The sequence below is a fragment of the Hemicordylus capensis genome, chromosome 5, assembly GCF_027244095.1.
Source record: "Hemicordylus capensis ecotype Gifberg chromosome 5, rHemCap1.1.pri, whole genome shotgun sequence".
NCBI lineage: Eukaryota > Metazoa > Chordata > Lepidosauria > Squamata > Cordylidae > Hemicordylus > Hemicordylus capensis.
The window spans coordinates 220,745,001-220,772,504 of NC_069661.1; the positions used below are offsets into that span (position 1 = coordinate 220,745,001).

General features: G+C 41.5%; 1 protein-coding gene across 9 annotated transcripts in view; it reads left to right on the forward strand.

The window, feature by feature from the left end:
- Positions 1-27,504, forward strand: part of RBFOX2 (RNA binding fox-1 homolog 2) — a 290,850-nt gene that overhangs the window by 130,489 nt on the left and 132,857 nt on the right. The window contains exon 1 of one of the 9 annotated variants that reach the window (XM_053253473.1): positions 4,954-4,995. The exons of 7 other annotated variants lie outside the window; for them this stretch is intronic. In XM_053253473.1, the coding sequence (XP_053109448.1) occupies positions 4,969-4,995 (27 nt within the window). In that variant the 5' untranslated portion in view covers positions 4,954-4,968. Of the gene's footprint in view, positions 1-4,953; positions 4,996-14,733; positions 14,998-27,504 lie in introns of those variants that run through there. One more of the 9 variants, XM_053253474.1, reaches the window with a different exon arrangement.

Sequence of the window (27,504 nt, forward strand, 5' to 3'; positions counted from 1 at the left end):
TGAGCTTGCAAACTGCTTGTCTGGGTAGGTGCTTGCCCTCCCCTCCACCTGGAGTTGCCATATATATATATATATATATATATATATATATATATATATATATATATGACCACACCTTATCTGAGTCTAGCCCCTCTTCTTGTATTCCATAGCAGCAAGAGCAAACATTGGTTTCACCATTCAAGGCACCACAAGCACAACTCCCTCTCTCCATGCAGTCTAGGCATCAGCAGAGCTGGAGGGGGCGGGAAGAGAAAATTTTCATCCATCAGGGGTGTGTGGGGCTGATTTGCCTTTGTCTGCCATCTCAGTTGGTGGAAAAAGACAGGCCTTCGCCACAGAGACGGCAACTATTCACTCCCACATACATTGTTTCCCACTCCCATTTTCTAGGACAACTTGACATGGGTAGTAGTGGTGTGGGACAGAAGGAGGCTGTTTCTGACACATACTTTGACCTAGGGGATGCATCTTCATCAGACTCTGGGAGGGATGAAGAGGAGCTATCTGATACTGATGCTACCCTTCCTGTCTCTTCTTAGTGCAGGGTCTTCAAGTCAAAGGTTATTTTCCCCAATGATCTTGGCAAGGGCAGTGTGCTGCTTGAGACTCCCACTGCCACTGAACCCCAGAATCAGCCCTCAGGAGAAAAGCCACAGTGTTCACCGGAGGTCTTTACCCAATTCATCAATTCTAGCCTTTCCCTCAATTCTTTAGTGATGTGTTTCACAATGGAATAACCCAGCTAGACCAAGGATAACCAGGTGTCTGTCTAAGAAAGTTTATTCTCTTTCTGCTAATGTAAATGGATATCCTGAAAGTTCTAGCAGTTGATAACCCTATGGCTCTTTTTGTCTCTAAATTCCTTTGTGCCCAAAGGGAAGGGGAGATATTTGGATCCTGGGAACAAGGAAAATGATGTAGCTTTATACTTTCCCCATGCCACTTCTTTCCCTTACATCAGAGCAGCCATCATTATGTCATTCATGATCTAAGCATCGCTACTCTGGACTCACACTCTTCTTAGAGAGTCCTACTGAATTGGAATGTTCTAAAAAGGAGAACAAACAAGATAGGGTAGCTAAACTCATGGCAGATTCCACTATGGACTCTGTTCATTTATCTACCAGAACCATCACCTTGAGTATGATGGTCCATAGGAGCCTGTGGCTTAGACACTGGTACATGGACTAACAATCAAAAGTTTCATGCTGCTGATGCATGTTTCTGCAGCTCTAATGGTAAGGCAGATATGGTTGTGCTGGTGATAGTTTCATCCTTGCTCCTTGGGCTATGTGCTGCCAGATTGGGTCTTGCACTCCCTCTGAACCAGGGTTGGAGGTCTTTGAATAGGTTTAATTCCAGTTGGCTGGGATTCATTCCCAGTTAATTAGGGCCACAACTTCAATGAACATGGAAAATTTTAACCAGTTTGATTTAATGTTGCAGCCCATATAACATATAAAATATTGCAAAAGCAGGGGGCTCCTGGTTGACTTTTCTCTCCCTGCCCTGATTACATAATCCACATGAAAATGATGTCATCAGAAATTTTGCTGGGGTGGTGGTGATGGAAAAAAAAAGTTCAGGACTTCACTGATGCAGCATGGCCCCACACTGCTCTAGCAACATGAAGGGCAGAATCAAGTAGAACGAATGGATCAGCTGAAAAATGTTTGTATTTTCACTGCTGATCATTCTACATAGAATTTATTTTCTGCATATTTTCTGCATATTTCCATATTGAATATAAACTATTCAATCAGCTCAACATTATAAATAACATATAAATGTGCATACACTAGGCTACTGTGTTTAGAGGCCTGCACTGTAACTTTTGTAACTTTTAAGGATCATCACCTTGAATCTTTTGGAAAAGGCAGAACAGACATTTTAAATAGGTTAGTAACACCACATTGTTTACCTTTCATTTTAGGACATTTTCCCTCTGCCGCATTTCTTAATATGTTGCCCAGCATATTTCTTAAATTATGACTAGTCACATGGAGGATGTTGTTAAAATACCTGTAATTAAATATGTTGTTCAGGTCTGAAGGAAAATGAATTTAAAAACTGACCCCCTTTTCATTAATTTCCCCTCAGATCTGAAGAATGTATTTAACGACATGTAGTAGTAGGCACTTTTTAAAAGATGAGATCTGTAGCCACAAATATTAAAAGAAAGCTGCTGTTTAAAAATGATAGATCACATTCACAAGGACATAGTCTGGATAGCCAGTATTGGTAGACTAACACTGCAAATGTGCTAGATTTTCATTGACTTCCCCTTCTGTCTGAAGCCTACTGTACTTTCTGAAAATAGGTACCTGCAGGTTGTTTGACCTCAGGGACATATTTTTGGGTCACACAGTGGGATTTAGAGGGAAAGAGATTGGTGAAAAGCACTGCTGCTCCATTGCACACTTGCAGCATTAATCTGAATGTCAGTCACTGATTTGCAACCTGGAAACTTTTAAAATCTTTTGACTGTTTCAGTCATGTTTATCTGAAAGAACTTGCAGCAGAGAAAACATTCAGATAGCTGTATGAATAAGCATCAGACAATGAAACAGAAATGGTTTTGTGTCTTCTAGTAGCTGCCAGGGTGTGTATAGCAGCAAAATGGAAAGTGGTTGAACCTCCATTAATTTTAGGTTGGTTTAATAAACTGCGGGCAGCTGCCTATGTGATTAAATTAACTTGTTATACAAAGGCAATGGAAAGACTAAGATGTAAACAAATTTGTTAAGAAGTAGTTACTTTTTAAAACTGAAAACCAGAATTTTTAAAGCAAATTTTTAATTATTTGCGCTATTCTATCTTTTGAAAAGTTAAAATCTGTATTTCAAAAATAAAATGTATGCGCTGTAGTGTTGATTATTAAACTTTTGGTAAATTTTTGTATTTGTGTTCCTTTAATTAATAAATATTATATTGCATTTTTAAAAACCTCTACTGAAACAGGTATTTCTGCTTCTTTAAAAGTTACAGTTGCTATAGACGTTATTTATCAAGACTTAAATGCAAGCCAAGCCAGCAAATATTACGTGTATGATAACTGACATGTGTTACTGGCATGAACTCTGGTTTCTGCATGATGGCACTGAATGAAGAACACAGCCTTTTATGTAATGTTTCCCTATTAGTCTGAATACTGAAGCTTCTTGAAAGCAGCTCCATAATTTTTCTTTAAGTGGCACAGTTGCTTTATATTTCAGTAATTGGCATACATTAGCAGACTGCAGCTACATCAATTTTTTGGCGAGGGAAAGCATTCTGAGGTAACTAAAACCAAAACCAGTTTAATAGCTGGTGCAGAATTGTACTAGGAGCATGCAGCTGGATATGAGAAGTCAAGAAATGAGGTCCCTTCACATTGTAATATCATTAAGCAGGAGAGAGTTTCCAGGATTGTGTACTTGGTGTGGGGTGTGTGTGTGTTTACAAAACAACAATGTGTATAAATTGATGCAGAATTAGAAAAACTATCTATTTGCTCTTTGTATTGTTTAGTTGGGTTCTGCTAGCCATGGGAAGGGACAAGAAGTGATGCTGGACACACAAGCCCTGTTTTTTGATGACCAGGAATTCTGCTTGGTTTACCCATTTTAGCTTCAGAGATTTCAGTAAGTCCAGAGAGTAGGACACCCAGACTGCTTAAGCCCAAGAGTGAGACACGTGTCCGTGCACACAATGTGTCAAGCCATGGAATTTTTATGTAGCTCTAGCCAGCCTGAACTTCTTTTGGAGAGCACAGTAAAATACCATGTACTTTGCTGCTGTTGAAGGTATACACTCCACACTTCACTACTCTCTCCAGGCTACTTTCAGCCTTCGAAGAATTACTGGTCCGCTCTCAGGTTGCAAATGGCACACATGGCATGCATGATTCCATATGCAACTTCTGAACCTGCTAGTCTTTGTCAGATTAATTTAGCATCTGTCCATGTCTATTAGAGCTCCAACATCCTCTAGTAAGAATGTGTGCGTTTAGAATGACACAAGGAAAATTTCTAAAATAGGAAGAGCAGCTGCCTTTTCCAGCTCTAGCCCCTTTCCTCACCCTCTCACCCCTTTGCTGACAGCCAGAATTAATCCCCCTAAGTTTGACTGGAACAGCTGAGAGCATGCATCCTGCATAGCTCAAGGCCTCTCAGTGGATTCAGATTGCTTTCTTTTCTCTCCTCTTCTCTCTCTGTTTCCCACTTCAGTACTGATTCGAGCAGCTGTCTCTGTCTGGGTTAAATGCAGAGAGAGAGAGAGAGAGAGAGAGAGAGAGAGAGAGAGAGAGAGAGAGAGAGGTGTTAAATGATACGATCATATATTTGGTTATGTTCTTTAAAAAAAAAAAAAAAACTTCATTGCAGATATGAATGTGGCTTCTCTCTTTCCTTTCCCTCTGCATCGTCAAAAGGATTTGCTACACTAATCCCAGCACCTGTCCCTGCCTGGGACAGTAAAAAAAAGGTCTGGGGGTGGAGGGAGAAACAGTCCCATATGCTTTTTGCTGTCCTAGATTGTGAGTGTTCTCTCTGACGCACCTAGTGCCCAGAACATATATTCTATTGGCTCTTATGTGCTTGCTTCCTCCTTCCTTTTCCCATTACTGCATTCCCTTCTTCCTGGCTACATTCTATTGCTTCTGGGAATTGCAGAGGGTTGCTCACTTTCAGCTGGGGAATCCTTTTTTAGGATCTTCTGCTCTTCCTTGTGCACCTCAGTTTAGCAGTGCTGGATCTCATTGGGGAAGGCAGGAGGACTGATCCGGTCAGGCAGTTTCTGTATCTTTTCAGCTGAGCTAGTATCAACCTGAGTATAAACCCAGAGGCCTGAGCCAAGTATTGCACAGCTCTGCCAGAGTCCTGTGCACAAGACTGCAAGAGGGGAGACGCAGCCTCTGAGTTCCTAGTTCTTTGTCTGCCTGGTGCACAGCTGGAGAATCCTTTGGCTATGTATGGTATATATTGTATGGATTACCAATACCCAGTTGTCCAGGTAAGTAGAGAAAAGATCACAACTTATTGCTTCTTCATGCTGTTCATGTTTCCCATTGGGTATTTTTGGCTCTCTAAACTAGTTTGAGAGGAGAGTGATATTTTACCAAACTCAGCTTTTTGTTGTGATTCAAATGTGATTATGGTTTTTCAACAGCAATATACTTACTTTCTGCTGAAGTGGGATCTGAGTTGAAAGCCTGAGGGGCAGGTGCTTATAAGAGGAATTGCATATTTTACTGAGGAGATGGTTGCTGCTATAGATTCCAAGGATTTTTGTGCATTTTTGAAAGAATGTGAAATGGCTTTGTTGCATCAAAATGCACCCTATGGTATTCATTGAGATTTTCTCATTGGTTGGTGGATGCTGCATCATTGAGGAGCATGTGACTTGAAGATACCTCCTGTCTAATTCCAGCAACTACAAGAGTACCATTTCCATCTTGACTCCACTTCTAGCAAGCCGATGTTTCACAAATATTCTGATTTGCACTACCCTTGTACTACATAAGCCCAAGCTCCATTCTTGGTAGAAACCTAGTGAAATGAATGTGTTGGCCCTGGCAAGTACATAGGAACATAGGAAACTGCCATATACTGAGTCAGACCATTGGTCTATCTAGCTTAGTATTGTCTTCACAGACTGGCAGCGGCTTCTCCAAGGTTGCAGGCAGGAATCTCTCTCAGCCCTATCTTGGAGAAGCCAGGGAGGGAACTTGAAACCTTCTGCTTTTCCCAGAGCAGCTTCATCCCCTGAGGGGAATATCTTGCAGTGCTCACACGTCAAGTTTCCCATTCAGATGCAACCAGGGCAGACCCTGCTTAGCTAAGGGGACAAGTCATGCTTGCTAACACAAGACCAGCTCTCCTCTCCATTCCAAGTACTACAGACATTTTTAAGAATAAGGATGGTCATAAGAATGTGGCCTTTTTGATAATATTAATTTATTAATTCCCTTTCCATCTTGGTTTACTCAAGCAGAGATCTGGTATCCGAAATCTATTTCAATTTGAAACCTTTGTTTAGAAATTATCCAGTTATATGGTAAATCTGGAGAATGACAGTGTTTTGCACTGTATTTAATAGGAACAATCCATGTGTATTCTAAGTTTTTTGTTTCAGGAGATTTGGAACAACTGTTGTAGTTGATATTAAGAGGACTACCCTATGAATTGTCTTGAGTTTTCAGGCATGTTGTGTTTCCAATGCTGAATTATGGTTTTTATTGTTTGGTTTTTCAATGTCACATGTGAGCAGTATTGCAACTTGTATTGTAGTGGCTGCTTTAGGTGTGTTTGTTCTCCAGAATGTTTCCTGTTCTATTGTAATCTATTGTCTGTAATAATAAATTTACCCCAATACAAGGTGTAATTTTTCTGACAAACTGGGTCAGGAGGACAATATAGCAAATGGGATATTCTCAACTGATCAGTTGGTGCTGCATACCCAACTGATGGGTGAATAATTTTTGAAACCTGCATGTGTCCGGCAAGTTATTGAATAAGACAAGGCAACCAGCTATTATGTGGTGTTTTGTTTCTGCTTTATCTTTATATTTCCTAGAAATGTCTAAGACAACATTGCTAACAGAGAGTCTTATCTTTATATTTCTTAGAAATATCTTTGTTATATATTTAGATAGTTATTGGTAGCATTACACTGTTTTGAATATTGGTAATAAACCTTCAGTTTCTACTTTAAAGTGACCTCTTTTGATTACTTCACTGATGAGGCTATATCCACATTGGTGGAGTTTACTCACACATCTTAAGGTTTTCTGGGTATTCCCCATGCAGGGCTTTGGATTGTCCATGTTTCAGGTATTTCTTTGAGGCTGACCAGAAGGGTTCATTGCTGAGACCTGAGGAATGGTTTGGATCTACCTTTAGCCATTGCTTGGAGAACCAGATGATCATACCCTTAAGCAATTTTGAAATTTTGATACCTAATTTTGTAAACTGATGATGATCTGTCATATTTCCAGCATCAGTTATTGAATATTCTGTTTCTCAAAATATGCTACCTGCTTAGAAGAAAGTATATCTTTCAAAGTATTGCAGCTGATTGCACCCACTCTTGGAAAATGTCTCTTGGTTGTTAACATGGTTGTGTCTCTTGGTTGTTGACATTTAGTCTGATAAATGTGGTACTTTACATTTGATTCTTATTCCTGGGCACAGATTCAGTACAGAAATGTGGGTAATGTAAGTTAAAGTTTTAGATTTTATCCTACCTCAGAAGGCAGAATTTGCTTTTCAGTTCTTCCACCATCTTTGTGAACCAGATGAGAAAATGGGTCAACTTGAAGAATACTAGCCCAAACACTAAAAACAGATGGCATTCCCTTAGTGAGAATACTTCAGGCATAATTCTTAATGCCTAAAACAGGTATTTAGTTTAAGGTGTACTTTGCCTGTCTCAATAAAATATCCTCCATTTCAGGATATTTCCTCTTCATCCTCCTCTTCAGTCCTCTTTGAAGCCTCTAGCAGAAGCATGCAATTGACTACCCAGCTGCTCCTATCACTCAAGAGGGAAGTGTTCTATGCAGTGTTGGAAATGCAGGCTGGGAAAGCTTTAGGCCTGAATGGAATCTTAGCCTTTCTCTTCAGCGAGGTCTGGAAAAGGTTAGAAAGAAATTTTTAGACATACTGTGTGAGGCTGTTTTCTTGTTCATTCTCAACCCAGGCAAGAATCATTTGAGTATGTCAGCTGTAGACCTATATCTTACCTTAACAGGGACATATAAATAATCTCCACCATTCTAGTGGTTAGGTTATAGAGAATCTTACCACTAACTGTACATGGCAGTCAAATGACTGCAAAGGCATGGAATCTGTCATAGTTGGTTATTAATCAGCTTAAATGTACCAGTGGATATTTGTCCAAGCTAGGGATGAGATCTATTCCACTGGCTCTGCAGAGCTTTGGGGTGAAATTGTACCTGTATTATACCTTTCTGTGAAAAGAAAGTTAGAACATTAAATGTTTGGTAAAAGCATTAGATGGATCCTTTGGAATTTATTGCCAGTGTGGCTCATTTGGAAACAGAGAAATACAAGTCCTCTGGACTGTGCTACCAGCAAAGTGCCTGGTAAATTAGAATGCCAAGATGTTGGTTTATTAGAATGCCAAGGCACCACCTCAAACTCTTTCAAAAAGTTATTTGCCATGTTGCTTGTGGCTTTGAGGTAGTTTACGATAAAAACATAAAACAATAGAAGTGGAAACAAGAGCAATTGAAAAAAATAGCAGATAAAACAGACGTTTTGGGCGGTATAAAAGTATGCTAAATAAATAATAAAAAATAATAACATTAAATCCAGCCAATAAAAACTAATTTAAACATCAACAAAAAGCAACAGGTAATTTAAGTGTGTAATTATTATTATTATGAACCATTGAAGGCACAGAAGACAACAGACAAGACTTTAAAAATGATAAAGAAAGATGATAAGACGATAAAGCACACATGTAGGAAGGGAGTTCCAGTCTGGGGACCAACATTGCAAAGGCTCTCCCTGGGAGCCACACACCTAATTTCAGAAGGTGCAGGTTTGCATATAGACATGTTGTATGAGACTTTCCAGTCACTTGGAGGACACGGTGTATTACTTTGCTGCTTCTGCGCCCCCCCATTGGATATAGCATCATCAATGTACATGGCAACTCAAATGACCTTAATAAATGAGCTGCTTTTGCTGAGGAAGATAATGGAGAAAAGCAACATGTTTAATATTGGTCCACAAATGGGGAAAATTTTGGACTACTGTTTCACATACCCACACTTGTGGGAGTTTGTGGGAATTCATCTTCCTTCTCACCTTGAACAGAGTTCAATCAAGAAGTCCAGAGTTGCTCTTAAAAACTGCAATTACAGATGCCAATATCCCCACCTTCCAAAATAAAATAATAGATGTAATACAATACTAAATGGTGGAAAAATAGCAACCATACAATAAATCCATGCAGCCTAAATATTTCCATCCGCAAACTCCCAGTGGACTATAAGTCTTCAGCAATTGCCAGAACATCAGGAGGAGTGGGGCAGTATGAACTTCCTGTGGGGAAACAGTTCCAGAGCTTGGGGGCAGCTACTGAGAAGGCCCTGCCCTGTACACTCAATAACCAAGCTTCTTCAGGTGTCTGCATGCAAAGCAGTGCCTCCCCAGAATACCTTAATGGGTGGTTAAATTCATATGGGAACAGGCAACTCTTAAGAAACCCAGGACTAAAGCCATTTTGGGCTTTCAAAGCATCCTGAATTATATCTAGAAACAACTGGAAGCCCATACAAGCTGAAGTAATATATTCCATGCCAAACAAAGCCTACTGAGTTAATTAATCAGTTAGATTAGGGGTTCTCAAACTTGGGTTCCCAGATGTTTTTGGATTTCCAGCTCCCATAATTCTCAGCCACAATGCTAGCAAACTACACCTAGGAACCAAAGTTTGAGAACCTCCAAGTTAGATTAATCATTAAAAATTATTTCAGTTGATTGAAACAGAACAACCACGTACCTGATTAATTTGGGAGCAACTTTTAAAAACTGTTATTTAAATTTAAAAAGATGTGGGTGGCAGGCACCATCTTAGAAGAGAGATTCCTGATGTCTCTTCTAACATGGTGCCTGCTGTAGTGCATGTATGCATGCATTACCTAAAAACAAAAAAGATGTGCCTCACCCCCCACCCCCAAAACAAAACACTACTGGGTTTTATTCATACACAAATCTGTGCAGATGTAACAGATTAATCATGAAAGTCTTAGATGATTCAGTTAATAAACTACTATTTCTTGGATGACAGCTCTACTGCTCACACTACTATTTTGAAGTGTGAATTAATCTAGCACTGAAGCTTGCCTGTAATGTGGTACTTTAGTGGTATGGACTAGGGGGATTATATGGGTAGGCTTCATCTATATAATTTTGTACTGATTTGGGAGATTCTGTAAGACAATAAATAGGGTGAAAAAGAGAGATGTTGAAAAATGTGTACTTCCAAAATTGGACCTCTCCTTATGAATGCAAGCTCCACCACCACTGAATCTGAGAGTCTTTCTGAGCAAAAAATCTGCTTCCACCTTGTTTGCATTATACTTGTGAATTTTCTAGTATTGTGTTAAAAGCTGCCATAGATTTATGTACTTTGGCAGAATAAGCACACAAGTCAGACTGCCTGTTCAGAAGTAGGCTTTTCTTATATATTCTATTCATTTTTTGAGCAGATGATGGCTGAATTGTGATGTGTAGGGGTTTTAATTAGAAAGAAATATTCACAGAGACAATCTGAATTTAAGTTCCCATTGTCTGGTATGTGAATCACATCACCTTGGTAGAATTAGCTTGGTGGGTTTTTCTTTCAGAATGTTGTCTTTGACTAATTGGTGTATGGTGCAGCTCTACTATGGTCATCTTTGCCATCGTTATTTGTGACTTCATTATTTCCAGATTGGATTAAAGTCTACAGGTTTAATACTGTTCTCACATTGGTGCAGTGTCTGAGTATACCTGCTGGCTAGGCAAAATGAACAAGAGAACAAAATCTAGAGTACAGCCAGTGATAATCAATGGATATGGTACTTTTCTGTCCAGATGCTGGCCAGGCCTAGGCTTTCTTTCTTTCCAAGGTTGGATGGAATCAAGTTCCTTTGAACAAGTATGACTGCAGTCTGTACGGTACTTTACAGATTAACACGAAAAGGTCCATGGAACATAGGAAGGTGCCATATACTGAGTCAGATCATAGGTCCATCTAGCTAGTTCCCTGCCAGGGAGGGAACTTGGAACCTAGATGCTCTTCCCAGAGTGGCTCCACCCCTTAAGGGAAATATCTTACAGTGCTCACACATCAAGTCTCCCATTCAAATGTAACCAGCGTGGGCCCTGCTTAGCTAAGGGGACAAGTCATGCTTGCTACCATAAGACCAGCTCTCCTCTCTTCTCATGCCTTGAGGAGCTTAGTTTATATTAAAAACCTGTCTTCAGAAATAAATATGAGGGCATATGTAATAGTACTGGAAAAACTGACTTGTAGTTTGTAAGCATTCCTCCTGTAACACAAAATGACTATGCACTCTCTCTTCTCTTGTTGCTAGTTGATGTCCATAAGGGTTTGTGTTTAGAAAACTGTATTCATATATCCAGCCATGAAGCTGTGAAAGTCTGGACTTCCTGTCTATAAATGTACCTGAGGAAATTGATGAAGTTTGACGGAAGGCATCATTTCTTAGGTTTTTTCCAATGTGAGTGTTTCTCCACATTTCCCAGAGTTTTTGATTTTTCTGGTAGTTAGGTGAGGTCTGGACTTTACCTGCCAAATGGCATGTTTCTGTATTTTGTTGTTTGGTCTGGGAATGTCATATCAGTGAGAGAGTGAGGCCCAAACAGCACATATATTCTGTGTATATGAGTATAGAGATTATCTAACAGTTAGCCATGCTGACTTACTTTAGCAATTCAGTGATCCATACACAATTTGGAATAAATGGCAACAATTGTTTAATGCATAGCCACCAATTTCTATTTAGCAAATGCTCGCCTCTCCTTCAAAAGCTGTTAAGCATTGCCATGTGGACTGGGACTAAATTTTACACATGTTTGTTTGTCACTCATTGATGACTTGGAGCACCTTCCTTTTGAGGCTAGGCTACAGCATCTGGGGCTCTTTACCTTGGAAAAGAGGAGACTAAGGGACATGATCGAGGTGTATAAAATTATGCATGGAGTAGAGAGGGTGGACAGAGAGAACTTTTTCTTTCTAATAAACACTAGAAGCAGGGGTCCTCCCAACTGAAACTGAAGGTCGGGAAATTTAAGACCGACAAGAGGAAGTACTTTTAAACACAGCACATAATCTGTGTAATTATTTGCCATGGGATGTGGTGATGGCCACCAGCTTGGCTGGCTTTAAAGGGGGCTTAGACGAATTCATGGAGGATAGGTCTATCAATGGCTACTTGTCTGGTGGCTGCAGGCCACCTCCAGCTTCAGAGGCATGATGCCTCTCAATACCAGTTGCAGGGGAGCAATAGCAGGAGAGAAGGCATGCCCTCCCCTTTACCTGTGGGCTCCGCAGAGGCATCTGGTGGGCCACTGTGTGAAACAGGATGCTAGACTAGATAGGCCTTCGGCCTGATCCAACAGGGCTGTTCTTAATGTTCTTATGACTTGAATGGGTACAACAGGCATCACTGATCAAATGCTGTAAGTAGAGTTTCCCTCAAAACTATACTGTCCAGTGGAGGCAATTCATGTACTTACTTATCTGTGAGTCATCCAGTAAGAAAGTGTGAATGGTGTGATATGTAGTTCATGCATGTGTGAATCAAGCCTGCATTTTTCAATAGAAGGTGGCAGTTTTGCAGCAGAGAGAGAGAACATCTCCTTTTGTCTTGCTAGTGCAGTTCTCAGGGATTATGGATATCTTGGGGAACCAAAACTAAGATGGCAGATGCTCTTATATACACCTTGAGCATGGATTTGACTGTGTAATCCTTAATTTGAAACAATAACTTTAGTATTAGATTGAGAACAAGAGTTAGACATGAGAATTATTGTGTGACAGCAAAAAGTTATATTTAGAGTACACAAAATCACATGCACAAGGGCTAGTGATGGGGATTTGGGAGAGATTTGGTAGCCCTAGTATTTCTCTGGCAATGAAATTGTTCTTGCATGTAACACTGTCTTCTTTCTTCTAAAGCAAAACATGTGTAGACCAATCTTCCTCTTTAATGAGAGGAGGTTGATATGTTAGGGACAGAAATCTGATGACTGGTCATTTGAAGTAGAGCACTGACAATGTCTAGGCAGTGTTTCATTGAGGGAAAGAGTGGGGCATACTTAGGTGTGTTTACTTGTAAATGAGGATATGTACAAGACTTCCATAGGTTGCATTTACTTGCTCAGAGCAGTAGTGTCTCTCCAATCTTGCCTTGCTTACATTATAATATTTGTAAATGCTCTGGACGTTCTTAGTGTTCATGGCGGTGTGGCATAGACTGGCATTTTGATGCTATATATTGAATTGGATGGAGAAGGATTCCTCCCTATCCCCTTCTGCTCCACTGTGTTGTATGATTATTGTCCTTGTGCTCTTATTCTGGAGGTGCAAATGGAGTTGCATGGATTTTGCCCCAAGTTGAACTCCAGTAGTCACCATTATGAGCTTCTTTAAAAATACAAAAGAATAAAAATTTCCTCTGGAAATGTGTACATTTTATCAAGTTACTTGGGTAACTTGTAATTCTAAAACTAATGATCACACTTTCTCTCTGTGCTATGCATTTCAGTACTTCTTTTTGGGGTCAAATAAATTCAGAAAAGCAGGACTGCACAAATTGTACTATTCTTGTGCACTCTTGGGGCTGGCTTTAGCTCTATGACAGACCCTATGACAGACCGTTTGCTTTGTGGAGAGACAGCTGAGGTGCATTTAGGTAATTTTGGACCACCCCCCGCAAGTTAAGCATCATCCCCCTACGCACACACTCCTGTGACAAATAGAGTATTTTTAACACGTGGGTTCTTGAGGGCACAAATGGCAACTGAACTCACAAGAATGTAAGAATATAAAACAGGTATTTTTATGCAGATATGCATCAGCAGAAATATTATTTATTTATTATTCAATTTTTTTTTAATACCGCCCTTCCAAAATGGCTCAGGGCGGTTTTCAATTAAAAGCAATTATAATTTCAACACACAACTTAACATGTTTTCATCCCACATATTCATTCCTCACCCTCGCCCCTGACTCAAGCACCCAGAACCAGTCTAAATCACACTTGGCTACCTGGCGCACTGGCCAGCAGCAACCCCACCACCCAGAACCAACTAAAGAGGATTTGGGGGCCCCCGGGGGGGAGGCCCCAAAGGGTAAGAGTGCCACTGACAGTCAGTCCTCCATTCTAGTTGGGATTAGGTAAGCAGACTCACCTCAGCATCAAGCAAAATTAGATGATTCAGAACCAAATTCCCTTCAGGGCCAGTTGTGCATTTTGCTTGCATCCTTTCACGTTTTAAATCCCCCATCCCCCTTTTCTCCAGTTATTCTATCTAAAAATCGCTGGGCTGGGAAGCTCAGTCCTTGGAGAAAAACAGTAAAGTAAACCGTGTCAGTGGAGCAAGGGTGGCTGGGCAAGCACCCCCCAGACAAATGACTTGCCCTCCCCACCTACCCCCCTTCAGAAATATGTGGGACACAGTTTGCCCAACCATAAATGCACTTTTTTTTGCCCCTAATGTGCCCCACAGTTTTCCCCCTGGTGCTGCCACGGCAGTGGAGTCAGGTTAAGGGTTAACGGGGCAGACATGCCAGTGTCCAGGATGGGAGGCGGGCAGGCAGCGAGAGACTCGCTGGCACGAGCAATCTCTGGAGGTGACATTGCAGGTATGCCTTTTGTGTGGAAAGAGTCCAGGCTGCCATGTGCAAGCGTGCCTGGAAAGCTTGAAGGGCTTCGAGCCCTTTTGTTCCGAAGAGAGGCGCTGCCGCCGAATCCTCCCGGCCAGAGCGCTGCTTTGGCGTACCCACGCCCGTCCCGCGTCCCAGTGAGGCTCGCCCAGCCGGGAGGAGGATGCCAGCCAGCGGCACCCCCTGAGGCCCCTCTGCCAGTCTCCGATCTCGCTCTGCAACCAGCCTGGCGGGGAGGGGGGAGGCGGGTCCTGGCTCTGATTAATTACCTTCGGCATTCGGGGGCGGGGCTTCCATCCGCCATCTGGCTGAGAGATGGGAGGGAGCTGCAGCGCGGGAGGGCGGGGGAGAGACAGCCGGAGAGGAAGAGACGAGAAAGGCAGAAACACGAGAGAAGAAAGGGAGGCAAAACCAGGATCAAGGGGAACCCCCCCCTCCCCCCCGACTGCCGCGCGGAGACGGCGCTGAGGAGCAGCCAGGCGAGGAGGTCGTGCCACAGCCCCACCTGGCGGAAGGGCTTTTCTTCCCCCTTCCTCCACACCTCCCCCGTCTTGGTTTATGGAGAAAAAGAAAATGGTCACTCAGGTAAGGGCTGTGCTGGGTGGTGCCGCCGCCGCCGCCGCTTCTCTGCTATCCCTGCTCCTGGCACCGCTGGCAATGGGGGAGAATCGGGAGCGCCTTGCAGTTGTTTAGCCTGCTGCAACAAAAGGAGAAGGAGAAGAGGGGGGAAAGGCTGGGGTGGCGTTTAGTGCGTGCTCTTAGCTGCAGGAAGATCGCGGTACGTGGAGGGATGTGTGCCCCGCCGTCCCTCCTCGCTCTGCTCCATAGCAAATTCCTGTTTCCTGTGCCGTGCAGCTGCAGCTCAGGAAAGACCCTGTGGGGATTTGTCTACCTCTTTGTCTTGGTGTGGAGGGGGAGGAGGGAGAGGGACTGCAGAGGTACGGAGGGCTGGCCACCAAATTGCAGAGGCACGAGGGGGTTTCCTTCTCCCTGGGGTCGTGCTGCTGGTTTGTGTGAGGCTGTTGGAGGACTGGATCCTCTCCTTTCAATCACTTTCAAGCTGGCATTCCGTTTCTTTCTTGAATCAATAATACTGAGTTTGGGGATTTTGAGTTATTTGCTTTTGCTGTTTTGACAGGTTACATTTCCTTAAGAAACTAGCTAATGAGATTATTTTCAGTATATTAGGGGGAGCAGTGTGGCGGTAGAAGGGACCTTGAGGCTCCCTGTGTTCTCCTAAACCCCCCTCTGCATAGCAGCAGTGCATTGGGGGCATCTGCAGGTCTCCTTGCAGTTCAGCTGAATCTGCATTTTAATGACTTCTCTGGGACAAACAAAGGTAACCCCCCACCCACACACCACACCATTTTCTCAGGTGCCTAGTCTGTGATGCGTGTTCTCCAAGCTGTGAGCTCTGCTTCAACCTTACAGACACAGGGAAGCAGTTCCTTCTCATTTCCCCAGGAAACAGTGTTTGCACTTGAAAAGCAAGTGATGCTTTATCAGGAACTTGTTCAACACTGAACAGTTATTTTTTCTGCTTTGCAAGGGATGTTGTTTTGCAACACTGCTTGTCTTTTACGGCCTTGGTCTTGGGATAAAAATGTTAAAGCATGGAAATCTCCTAGTTGACATAAGGAGATAGTAGAGAAAAATGTGTGTGTGTATGAGAGAGAGAGAGAATATATGTATGTATGAATGTATGTATAGACACAGGAGATCAGGAAGCAGTATAATAAGATTTCTTTACAGTTAGTAGTTATATAATGCCCTGCAGTGCCATGCAGAGATAGATACCCTTTGGGAAGATATTCCCAAAGTAAAATCTTAGGAAACTTACCTGAATTTGATATATTGTTTAGAGACCTGCATCATTTGCCACATAACTTTGCAACATCACCCGTATAAATCACTGTTATTTTTGACCAAATCTTAATTTGTTAAGCTTTGATGAGATAATGCATCTCTGACTTCAAGGGTCACAGTATTCCAGATGACTGACTATGAAGGAGATTGCTACAAGTAGTGGTACCAGCTTGACTTCTTCAGCCAGTATACTTGCATTGATTTCAGTGCTTAAAGACAAGAAAGTCTGAGTCCATTGATGGGCATATTGTAATTCTCCCTGATTCTTACATCTGCTCTTCAGTATTTATTATCTTTCTCTGGGGTATTTATGATCTTTCTTGTGTTATCTGGGGTATGTGTAAAGACAGATAACCTAGAGAATCTCCTGTAAACCTTATAATCTAAATTAAATATTTTAATAGTGATTCTACAGTGAGCTTTTTCTTATAGTGCAAGCTCATGAGCTATATATATTAAAAGCTTGTTGGGCATTCATAAAACTGTTATGTGTCATCCCCCCCAAATATACGTAGCATTTTTGTACACTTCATGTGTTTATGGTTGTGTGTATATATAAAGTTCCACATTTGAACTGTTGTTTTTCCTATGGATGAACTTGTAGTTAACATGTAGAAGTGTCCAAGAAACCTTGAAGTAAAAACAGGCAAATGTTAAGATCTTTGTGCACTGTAAGCATCTCATCTCAGAAGGTGGAAAAGTCTATAAAGCCTATCAAAGATGGTTAGAGAATTCCCTCAAGCAAAAGGTGAAGAAAAATTGTTGCCTGCTTGTTCCTATTAGGTGGCAGGAGGAAATATTAAACAAAGTCTAATCTCAGCTGACCTTGACTTGTGTGGCTGATCTAAGACTGGCATTCCAATATAAGTGTTTTGAATGTGTATCCATTGTTCTACTCTAATCTACATTGAAAATTCAATACATATAACAGTATCTGAAATTCCATTTTCGGAAAGCAGTGTCTTGATTCATTGAGTTAATATGCCTGCTTTTTAGGGGAATATTGGCTTGCTTGGGCTGATTTTTAATATTTTATCTTTAGCGTGTTATCTATGAAGGAAAAACAGATGAAAGTTTTCTCCGTTTACAAGCTTTTACTGTTGTAATCCTGATCAGAACTGGTGATCCCACGTCATGTTTCAGTGGGACTTTGTGCTGTATTTATGAGAAGTAACTGCTGTCTGATTCTCTTGCATGCACAATTCACTGAGGCCTAGCATACACAACCATTTTTGGTCAGTATTGTCACACCAGAGATACAAACTCCTTTCAGAGCATGTTTACATTAGCATGTACCAAAGTAGCAGTAAGTACTGGAGTGAGTAGGAGAATGCTTCTATGTCCTAAAATGTTAATGCAGCACTTGTGGTAAGGAGGTAGTGCCTATATGTACAATCCGCTGGTACTCTTGCCATTGCTGATATAAACTACTATAAAAGGAGCATATCTGCAACTAGTGTCTTCACTAGTGGTGGGTTCTGATAATGATAAACTTCATGTTAAGTGAAGTTGTGGCTTCCCTGTTTGCCCCTCTGTGGATGAGTACAGGCGGGGAAGGGGAGAGAGAGGGGCTCAACCCTGATGCCTATCAGTTAACTCCAGTACAATTTAGTCCTACATGGACTAAAGGGGGGGGGGGAGAAAAATATTGCAGAATTTGTCATGCACTTTTCAAATTGACAATCTAGTTTATGTTGCTGCATTTTACATTGTGCATTCTAAAATGCAAGTATCCACTCCATGACTGAAGTGCCATTAAAAAGGAGAGGGAGAGGTGAAGTGGGTTCTGAAATAATATTTGATGAATGATGTGCTTTAAAAATAGGAACCTCAGATTTTGAATTCTGTATGCAGCCCCTGTATAAAAGTGTCCTGATTTTATCCCCTTAGGCTTAATTCAGGGAAAACAAGCACAGTTGGTTGAGTGCTAGGTGCAAATGAAATGGAAAGTGGTGTGTATGTATGTCTATAAGGAGGGGGAAAGACTGATATGCTAAAGCAGTTCCTCCCATTTTCACAATGCTGCAAAATTACTAGCTTCTGGAGGACAAAAAAAAAAAAAATATCCTCCCTTTTTTTGGACGGCCCAGTGCCTTGCTGGCATTTTCTTCAGTATCTGTTTCCAATCAGAGCTGAGAATGGGGGAAGGAACGGAGCTTCCATGAGAATGGAAAAGGGTGTGCTGCCCCTTTAAGCTGTTCAGCAAGCCCATGTGGCAGTAGCTCCTTCTGGAGTGTGTTCCTGTGCAATGAATCACCCATTCCATTGTCTGTTCCCCCTCCCCTCCTGCTTGGAGGAATGAAGCCTTTCACCTGGGCTGCTGCCTTCTTACAGTTCCTACTCTTGGGGAGGGGGGAGGGAATGTTTGCTGTAATTAAAAGGAGGCAGAGGAGAGCAGCTCCTTTCAAAGCAATTCTGTGCTGAACACCCCTCTGGCTGGGGAGTGGCACTTCTGTGCTTCCTGGTGGGGTATAGGTACAGTAGTGCTAGCCAGAGGGTGCGGTGGCTGGCATTCTCTTTTGTAGGAATCCAGAATCTCCTGGAAGGATTATTCGTCTCCATTTTGTGAGTCCTTCGAAGTGGCTTGACTCCATTCTGTCAGCACGCCCCCTCTCTGATCTCCACCCCCCTTTCTCTTGGGGCTCCAGCTAGCAAGGTTTACGTTGGCATGTGCTCGATTCTCTTGCTGCACTGTGCCCAGAACTCAGAGAGGTGTTGGCTTTATGGCTTTGAGACTTGCTGCTGCTTCTCTCTCTCTCTTTTTTTGTAAAAACGAACCAGCAGCTGCTTCATATTTTCCAACGATTTTCTTCCCTTTCCTTCTCTTTCCCGTCCATTATAACCCATTCCTTGCCAGGCCCCATGCTCGCCTATGACAAATAACTATAGCCAGGAATTGCAATCGCAGTCTGCTTTTTATAAAAGCTCAAATGCAGGAGTTCCTTAAATGGAGATTTGATTTAAATCTGAGCACTGAGCAGCCTGCTTGGCAGTGTTGTGACTCATTAGAAGCTGTGTGTGCTTACCATCTCCACACACACACACACACCCCGCCACACACACTGCCCATATCTATTTTCTGTTCTTCCTCTGCTTACCCTTACAGTAATGGTCAGAGCAGATAAATGTGCCTTTGTTAACCTTATAATGGGCTTAGTGCAGGTGCTGAACTATATGTACAGTGGGGGCAGTTGCAAGGGCGATGGTTATTTTGTACTACCTAAAAATAAACAATGCATTCTATTATATGAAGTTATCTTCTTTGTTTGTACTCTGAAGACACACTTCCAGGACAGCTGCTGCTCCTCCCCTTCCAGTATGTTGCAGGATCTCTCTCTCTCTCTCTCTCTTGCTCTTTGCTTGCCCACCCCAAGTGATGTATTACAGGCTCCTTTTATCCTTTCAAAGAGCTATCCCTTATCTGCTGATGCTCCTAAGCACTTTCCCATCTTATAATTCACCCTTTTTGCTCTAGCTGTCACCTGCACTTGAAATAAGACCTTTCCTGATGCAGTTTCATTTCCCCCTCTTCTTTAGATTACAAAATTCACATTTATCCATTTTCTTTTGCAAAGGTTGCAACTGTCAAATAGTCCCATTATAGAAGTTTGTGACCTTCAGTTGTCTCTATCAATAGTCTTTCCAGGAGGCTTTTGTTACCTGTTAATTGGTGGTATAGCCTGTGGCTTGTATCATTTTGAACCATCTGAGTTTACATCTGTTTGATGTCCTATAGGCCTCCTTGGTGTGGCTCATCTCCACCCCACCCCACCCCAGCCCCGTCCCATGCTGTTCTTTTCTTGTGTCACTAGCTTATCTTGGTGACCATAGAGTCAGACTATAGTGACCTAGACTATCATGAATATTTGTGTATGATAGATTGTGGATCAGTACAGGTGGTTTGAATTCTAGGGATCTGTCTGGGAGAGGTGTACATGGAGGCATTGATTATTTATTACATTTCTATCCTGCCTTCCATTATGAAACTCAAGGTGGTGTACATGGGGTTCCCAGGTGGTCACCCATCCAGATGCTGACCGGATCTATACCTCGTTAACTTCAGCAATGTGGATGTATGATCAATGACCATGCCCTGGGACCATGCTGGTATGAGTTGGAAAACCTGTAGCTATGGGCCTTTGGGATTTCTTTCTTTGTATGTGTTCTTCTTGGATGTGCGCCTGTCACTTATTCCTGAAATATAGGAATATATTAGAGCCCTTTAACTGTAGTTTGAGGGAAATGATTTAAAGATGATCTGGGTAAGCTGGAGTCTAGTGAGCATTGATGGAATCCGCCTTTCTGTTCTGTCTTTCTCTGTTGAAAACTGCATAGGACAAATTATTCCAATGGCACTCGCACTCAGTAACCTAAGGAAGTCAGAAGCTGCTTTTAATGATTCTAAGCAGCGAAGTTGTGTAAAGGGGAATCTGATACAGCAGTGCCATTTGCTCAAATCCATGTCCCAGGAATAAGCCACAGCAATTTAATACATTTCTAGTTGAGGAGATAAGGTGGCTTAGAAGATAGAGCCTAGGACTGGGAATTGGTAGATCAGGGTTCTATTTCTGGCTCTCTTACTGGAAAGTATGTTATGAACATTAGATTAACAGTGTTGTGAAAATGCAAACTATTGGTTCAATATTACTTCAAGAAGAGGTCCCAACATGATTTATTAGCTTAATGGACTGTGGAGAGTTGGCCAGAGTCATTTACAGATAAGGGCACATTATGGCTCCCTGTGGAAATGCATCTTCTGGCTATACTGATAAGTGCATGAGTTCTTCATGATGGCTGAGATTATAGAGAATTAATACTCTGCCTCTCCTAACTGGAAAGCCTGGCCTGCTTGTGAGAGAAGCAGTAAGAGGGCATGATGTTTGTGGGCATTTTTGGCAAACTGCGGCTGTTCTGCCTTTGTTTCCTTCTTCCATGCCAGCCTTTGTACTTCTTGCCATTGCTTCCCATGAAAAGGAAGGTGTAGGGGTATGTGTTTGTGCACGCATGCGCATGCACACACATTCATTCTGAGCTTAAAAATTAATGTTAAATCAAGGTCACTCATATTATGGCATCAGGTTAAGCTGACTTCTTCAACTTAATATAGGATGCCAAGAGGATTTGTATAGAAGAGGCACCCTCTGACAAAAGAACACCACCCCCTTCAACTTTTGAGATTTTGCCCCAAACATGTTCAAGCTTATATTTGCAGCTACTTGCTGAAAACCTGCTTTTAAAAAATGGATGCAATTTGGTCTCACGATGCTAAATTTTGTGTCAGTGCCAAATACCACTGTTGAATGGAATGAAAATAGAATTACAGGATACTCATAACCTCACCTGTGCCGGGAAAACACATTCACACACATTTGTCAGCCACAGAGCTTTTTCTCCTCTAAATGGTTTTCCCAAACCATTCCCCCCCCCCCAGAGCTCTTCCTGAGCCATCACTGTTTCATCTTTTTTGCATCTTCTGCTGTCAGCAAACCCTCCCCCATCCCTTTCTTACTGCTACCCTAATGGTTATGGTGGTTTTCTACCTAATCCCTCCCCCCCCCACATCATGATGCTTAAACAGCACAACAAGAACAATGATAGTGCAGAATCAACTATGTGCTCAATATGAGCTGGCTGCATGTTATGCATGTTTATTGTAGGGTCAAACATTTTGAGGTATTCAGTGGTGGGGTATTCAGCTCTGCCATGATGAAAAATTGTTTTATTTTCTCTTGCATCTCTTCCTTAGAAACTTTAAAGTACGTCATGTCTCCACTTCCTTTTCTATTGATTTGACTGGACACGTGCCTGTTAAGAGAGTGCATTTTATCAACCGAGTTTAATTTTGTTTTAGGTGCACCATTTTGTTTGTTGATTTGGGGAACCTTGCTTTCTGTTGGAGAACACTTGACTTGTTGTAGTCCAAATTGGAATAATAATTCCAATTCCTTAAGATAGTCCCAAAAGCACAATCCTAGTTATCTGCAAGCAAAAGTACCTTGGAGGGCTTTGAGTTAGTCTGCAAAAAGAGAGCTACACTATGAAGATGTACAGAGACTTCTTGGCTACTCCACAACTATGGACTAGTTTTCCGTTAGATACCTGTCAAAACCTGACCCTATTCAGGGAGAGCTGTGGCTTGAATAAGTTTGAGCACATGTGTGTGTGTAAAGTACATTGAAAATGAATTTATTTTTGTTAGATACTTGGCTCCTTTCAGTGTTTCCGACAATCCAGATTAAGAAAGCGGTGACTTCTGGAGATAAAATGAATTCTTTTTCAAGATAAAAAGACAATGACAGACTGATATTGAATTTTTTTTTTTAAATTGAGGACAGAAGAATAGCAAAATATAAGTATAGAAAAGCTCTTTGCTTGACTGCATCAGATACAGATTTTGAACTAATTCTTCATGCCCTGCTACAGTTGTTGGTGGATATTATGCTTCTTGGAGTTGTTGACCACTTCAAATACTTGAAGACTACTTTTGGGTTAATTTTAAAGTTGCCATATTTAATCAATTCATCAGTTAGATGAAAAAACATTTTAATTGACTGAAAGATGGCTCCGATTAATGTGCCTGCAGATTTTAAAGCATTTTAAAATTATTTTTTATACAAGTACTTATAGAAACGTCAGGCGGCAAGTACCATTTTATGAGATACTCCCTCTGCTGGGAGCTTTTCCTCCAACCTTGCTTCCACACTATCACTTCTGCCCAGGTTTTCCTCTTACCTTGCTTCTGCACAACCGAAAATTGGGGGCACGCACAGCTCTCGAACTTTGATTGTGTGAAGGACCTCTATGTCTTCTAAGATGATGCATTGTCAAAAAACAGTCTTTTTTTCAGAACCTTTTCCTCATATGCAAATATATAAGCAAACTTAATTCACTAAAATTCATCAGCTAAGGTTTATTTAATAGGAAATCTTAATTATATTCCTTGTTTGTAGATTAAACTGTACAAACCACCCTTGTTTCCATTTCTAACTTCTCCACTTGCTACCTCAAACACTGTAGTATACTATAGTCAGATGAAAAGTATTGGATACTTTGTACCAGAATCACTGGTTTACATACAGCATAGGAACGTAGGAAGCTGCTATATACTGATCAGACCATTGGTCTATCTAGCCCAGTATTGTCTTCACAGACTGGCAGCGAAGGTTGCAGACAGAAATCTCTCTTAGCCCTATCTTGGAGAAGCCAGGGAGGGAACTTGGAACCCTCTGCTCTTCCCAGAGTGGCTCCATCTCCTGAGGGGAATATCTTACAGTGCTCACACTTCTAGTCTTCCATTCATATGCTGGTATTGACCTTTAAAGCCCTACACGTACATGGCTTGGGACTGGGGTACCTGTCGGACTGCATTTGCCCATATGAATCTGCCAGGGCCCTCCAATCATCATCTCAGGCCCTGCTCATGACCCTACCACTAACAGAGATCTGGTTGGCAGGGACAGGGCCTTTTTGGTTGTGGCCCCTTGGCTTTTGAACGCCCTCCCCGAAGAGCTTCGCCATGCTCCCTCCCTCAGTGTTTTTTAAAAACATCTTAAAACACACCTTTTAAAGGAGGCTTTTTAATATCATTATTTTGTTATATCTGGTAGGTTCTTTAGCTTCTTTAGCTTTTTATAATTTTAAGTTTTAATTTGAACCTAATAATTGTTTTAAATCTGACTTTTACTTGTATCTGTGTCTATGTTATTGTTGTAAGCTACCCTGAGCACTATTGCACTGGAAGGGCAGGGTATAACTATAATTAATTAATTAATTAACTAACAAAGAAACAAACCAAGGCAGACCCTGCTTAGCCAAGGGGACAAGTCATGTTTACAACCACAAGGCAGCACAAGGACCTGCTCACTCAAGAGCAGAGCACCCACACTGCTTCTGTCAATCTGAAAACTGTGTACAGTTTTCTGTATGGAGAGCCTCTGCGGCTCCTACAGATGGTGTCAGCACTTACTCTAGCAGTGCCTCTCCCCATTATTCATAATGGAGCCAGTCCAAATATTCAGGAGCCAGACTGCTCTGATGGTGGTGGTGGACTCACTGTTTGCCACCAGCAATGCCCTCCCCTCCCCTCCTTGCTTGCTGACTCCTCCACCTGGTTGCCTATGTTTGGCTCTGGCTGGTGATGGGCGGACACAACCAGGAGGAGGAGTGAACAAGCAGAGTTGGTTGCTGGCTGTTCTCTTCTTGGTGGCATGCATCTGGCCCGGGTACACGATGGACCAGTGTGCTGAGTAGAAGGGCAGCCTGCCCTCACTCACTCTTCCTCCTGGTCACATCTGTCAGCTGCCTGGCTTAAATTTCCAGGCACCATAGTGAGCTGGCATCTCAAATTGTCAAGCTCTGGAATAGCCCTTACATGTAGGAAATTACTAAATTGCATGAAATTGACCATATTTAATCACATATGCCTCTGTTTTGCTGTGTGCATGTGTGTGGGAGAGCCACAATTGTCCATTGCTTTCTAGGGTGTTTGTGTTCTGTGTACGCTTAGCAAAATAAATGCGATAACTGCATGGAATGGAAGTACTAACCATATACGGAAATCAATATTGTTTGGAGGAACCCTGAAAGAATGAGAAATGATTGATAACATTAATGAATGAAATGGTTTGTGTTTGAAGTGAATGAAAATTATTTATTTATCAACCATATTTTTATACTGCCTGATATGTACATCTCTAAGCGGTGTACAAAGTTTAAAACAATATTAAAAAAATCACTGATTAAAATCCACGAAATACCTTTAAAACAATCACATAAAACAGTTAAAACAAATTATTGAAATTAATTCTAATTAAAAGCCTGCGAGAACAGGTGAGTCTTGAGGGTTTTCCTGAAAACAGAGAAGGAGATACTCTTATTTCAGTAGGGAGCATATTCCAAAGCCCCAGGGCAGCCTTAGAAAAAAAAAAGCCCAGTCCCAGGTCGCCACCAGATGAGCTGGCAGCAACCGTAACTGGACCTCTCCAGAATATCATAACAAGTGGCAGGGTTCATGACAAAGAATTTTATCATTGTACAGGTGGCAGGGTTCATGACAAAAATTTACTGGTACTGATTTGGGATTATTACAATCTTCTGAATTTATTTTGCTTATTTGGACCTGATTTCTGAATTTCTCTGGACCTGCTTTTAACTCCTTCCCTTTGGTCTCTGTTTATTATAATTACCAAAGGTGCAAATTAGGGAGAAGACTACACTCACAGGTGTAGTCTAGCTTGTTTTCCCCCCTATGAATCCCTAGTTTAGAGGACAAAGATGAGGATTCTACAGGCATTATACAGTAAAGTAAAGGTAAAGTGTTTCGTCAAGTCGATTTTGACTCCTGGTGCCCACATAGCCCTGTGGGTTTTTTTGGTAGAAAACAGGAGGGGTTTACCATTGCCTCCATCCCACGCAGTGTGAGATGATGCCTTTCAGCATCTTCCTTTATCTCCTGACATAGGAATTCCCATAGTCTGGGAAACATACCAGTGGGTATTGGAACTGGCAACCTTCTGCTTGTTAGTCAAGCATTTCCTCGCTGTGCCACTTAAGGTGTTCTCCTTATTTCCTTTATGGCCTAGAGGTTGATGTGGGTTGTAGAACAGAAGTTGGAGTCACTCATAAGGCTCCTCTGATTACCACCAAGGCTCTCAAATGGCCCCAGAATACAAGAATGGAAAACCATCTCTGAGCTTCACTGAGTGTCAGTGCTACTCCGAATGAACTGCCTGTGGAATAGGGGAGAGGAAGAGAGTGTCTGCCTGCATTTGTCTCTCAGTGGTAGGCTTAAAATTCTCAAAAGTTGTATATTGTTGTGTTTTTGTTTTGTTTTGATTTGTCCTTAGGTGAGGAAGTTGATTGATTAGGCTTTTTGTAAATTCAAGCCCAGTGCAGAGGTATGTATGTATTTAGCATATGTGTATACATATATGTCTCAGGGCAGTTTGCATATAATTGTAATGCAAATGTGTATTGCAATACATATAATCTAGTGTGGAACCAGAATTACTTTATTTCAATATGGACTGTATATTCATCTGACCAAAAAGAATTTTAAAAGAGACTAGGGTGAACCCTGAGAAATGACCTGGGGTGGGTAGTTGTCTGAAAAATGAGATGTGCCAGCAATTGCCTAAAAACTACTTCATGATTAACAGTAACTAGTGAACAGCCCTAAATAGCAAAGGAATAGCTAGCAATTAAGCAGCGAAAATCCCTCCAATATTTGAATATGAATTTTATTCCTTTGAATGGGCCACAGAGAGTTGCAATGGCTTCAGCACTGATATGCTCTTCAAGGTTAGGTAAGGTGCTGTGTTTCTTGCCATGCCACTGTACTGTCAGGCGTAAGCCATAAGAAGAAAAGAATTGGTGATAGGCATATAATTAATGTGGTGAAATGAATAATTTCACTCTCATCACCATTCTGGAAGCTATTTCAGATAAATACTAGAGTGAATGACATTCTTAGGCCAGCTTATTATGAGGCACATGATGACTCTTAATTGTGTTTAAATGCATAGGGAAAGAGAAAAATGATATATTAGACAATCACTTTTAATAATGTGCAGATTGAACATGCAAATAATTTACTTGAAGGTGTGATCAAATCATTTTATTTAAAAGTAGATCTTCATTTTCACCCATCTTATTGGGTTTTTTCCTGTTAACTTCCTTAATATGAGATTGTGACTAATGCTTCACTGCAGTATATCTCTTAGAGAAAGAAATTCAGATGAAATAGACCAGTAAATACTCAGTTTTCCTGCTCACTGATCCTCTGAATTCTGTCTGCTACATGGTACCAGATCTACAACCTTTTCAGGCTTAGATTCTCCAACTGCCTTGAATTCCTTTCTATATTATTGTTTTTATGTGAACCACCATAAGCTGTAAATGGCATCATATATGTTTTAAATAAATGGAATCACAGCAGGTTCCCCGCCCCAATATGGGCAAATGGGAGTTCAAGCCTCAGTTCCTTCCTCCACCCCTCACTTTGAGGGTAACAGTGGTTTTTGTGTTTGAGCTAACGATCTCTTGGTTCACCTGGTATTTTCCCATTTGATGAGGAGTGGCAAGCCTGCTCCCAATTTCCCCTTCTCCATCTCCAGCTTGAGGTATCAACTGAATAAGCCCTTTTGTTTGCAAGTTCTTATGGTGGTTTTTTTCAAAGATGATGATGATTTTATTTTATTATTATTTTATTATATTATTATTTTTACA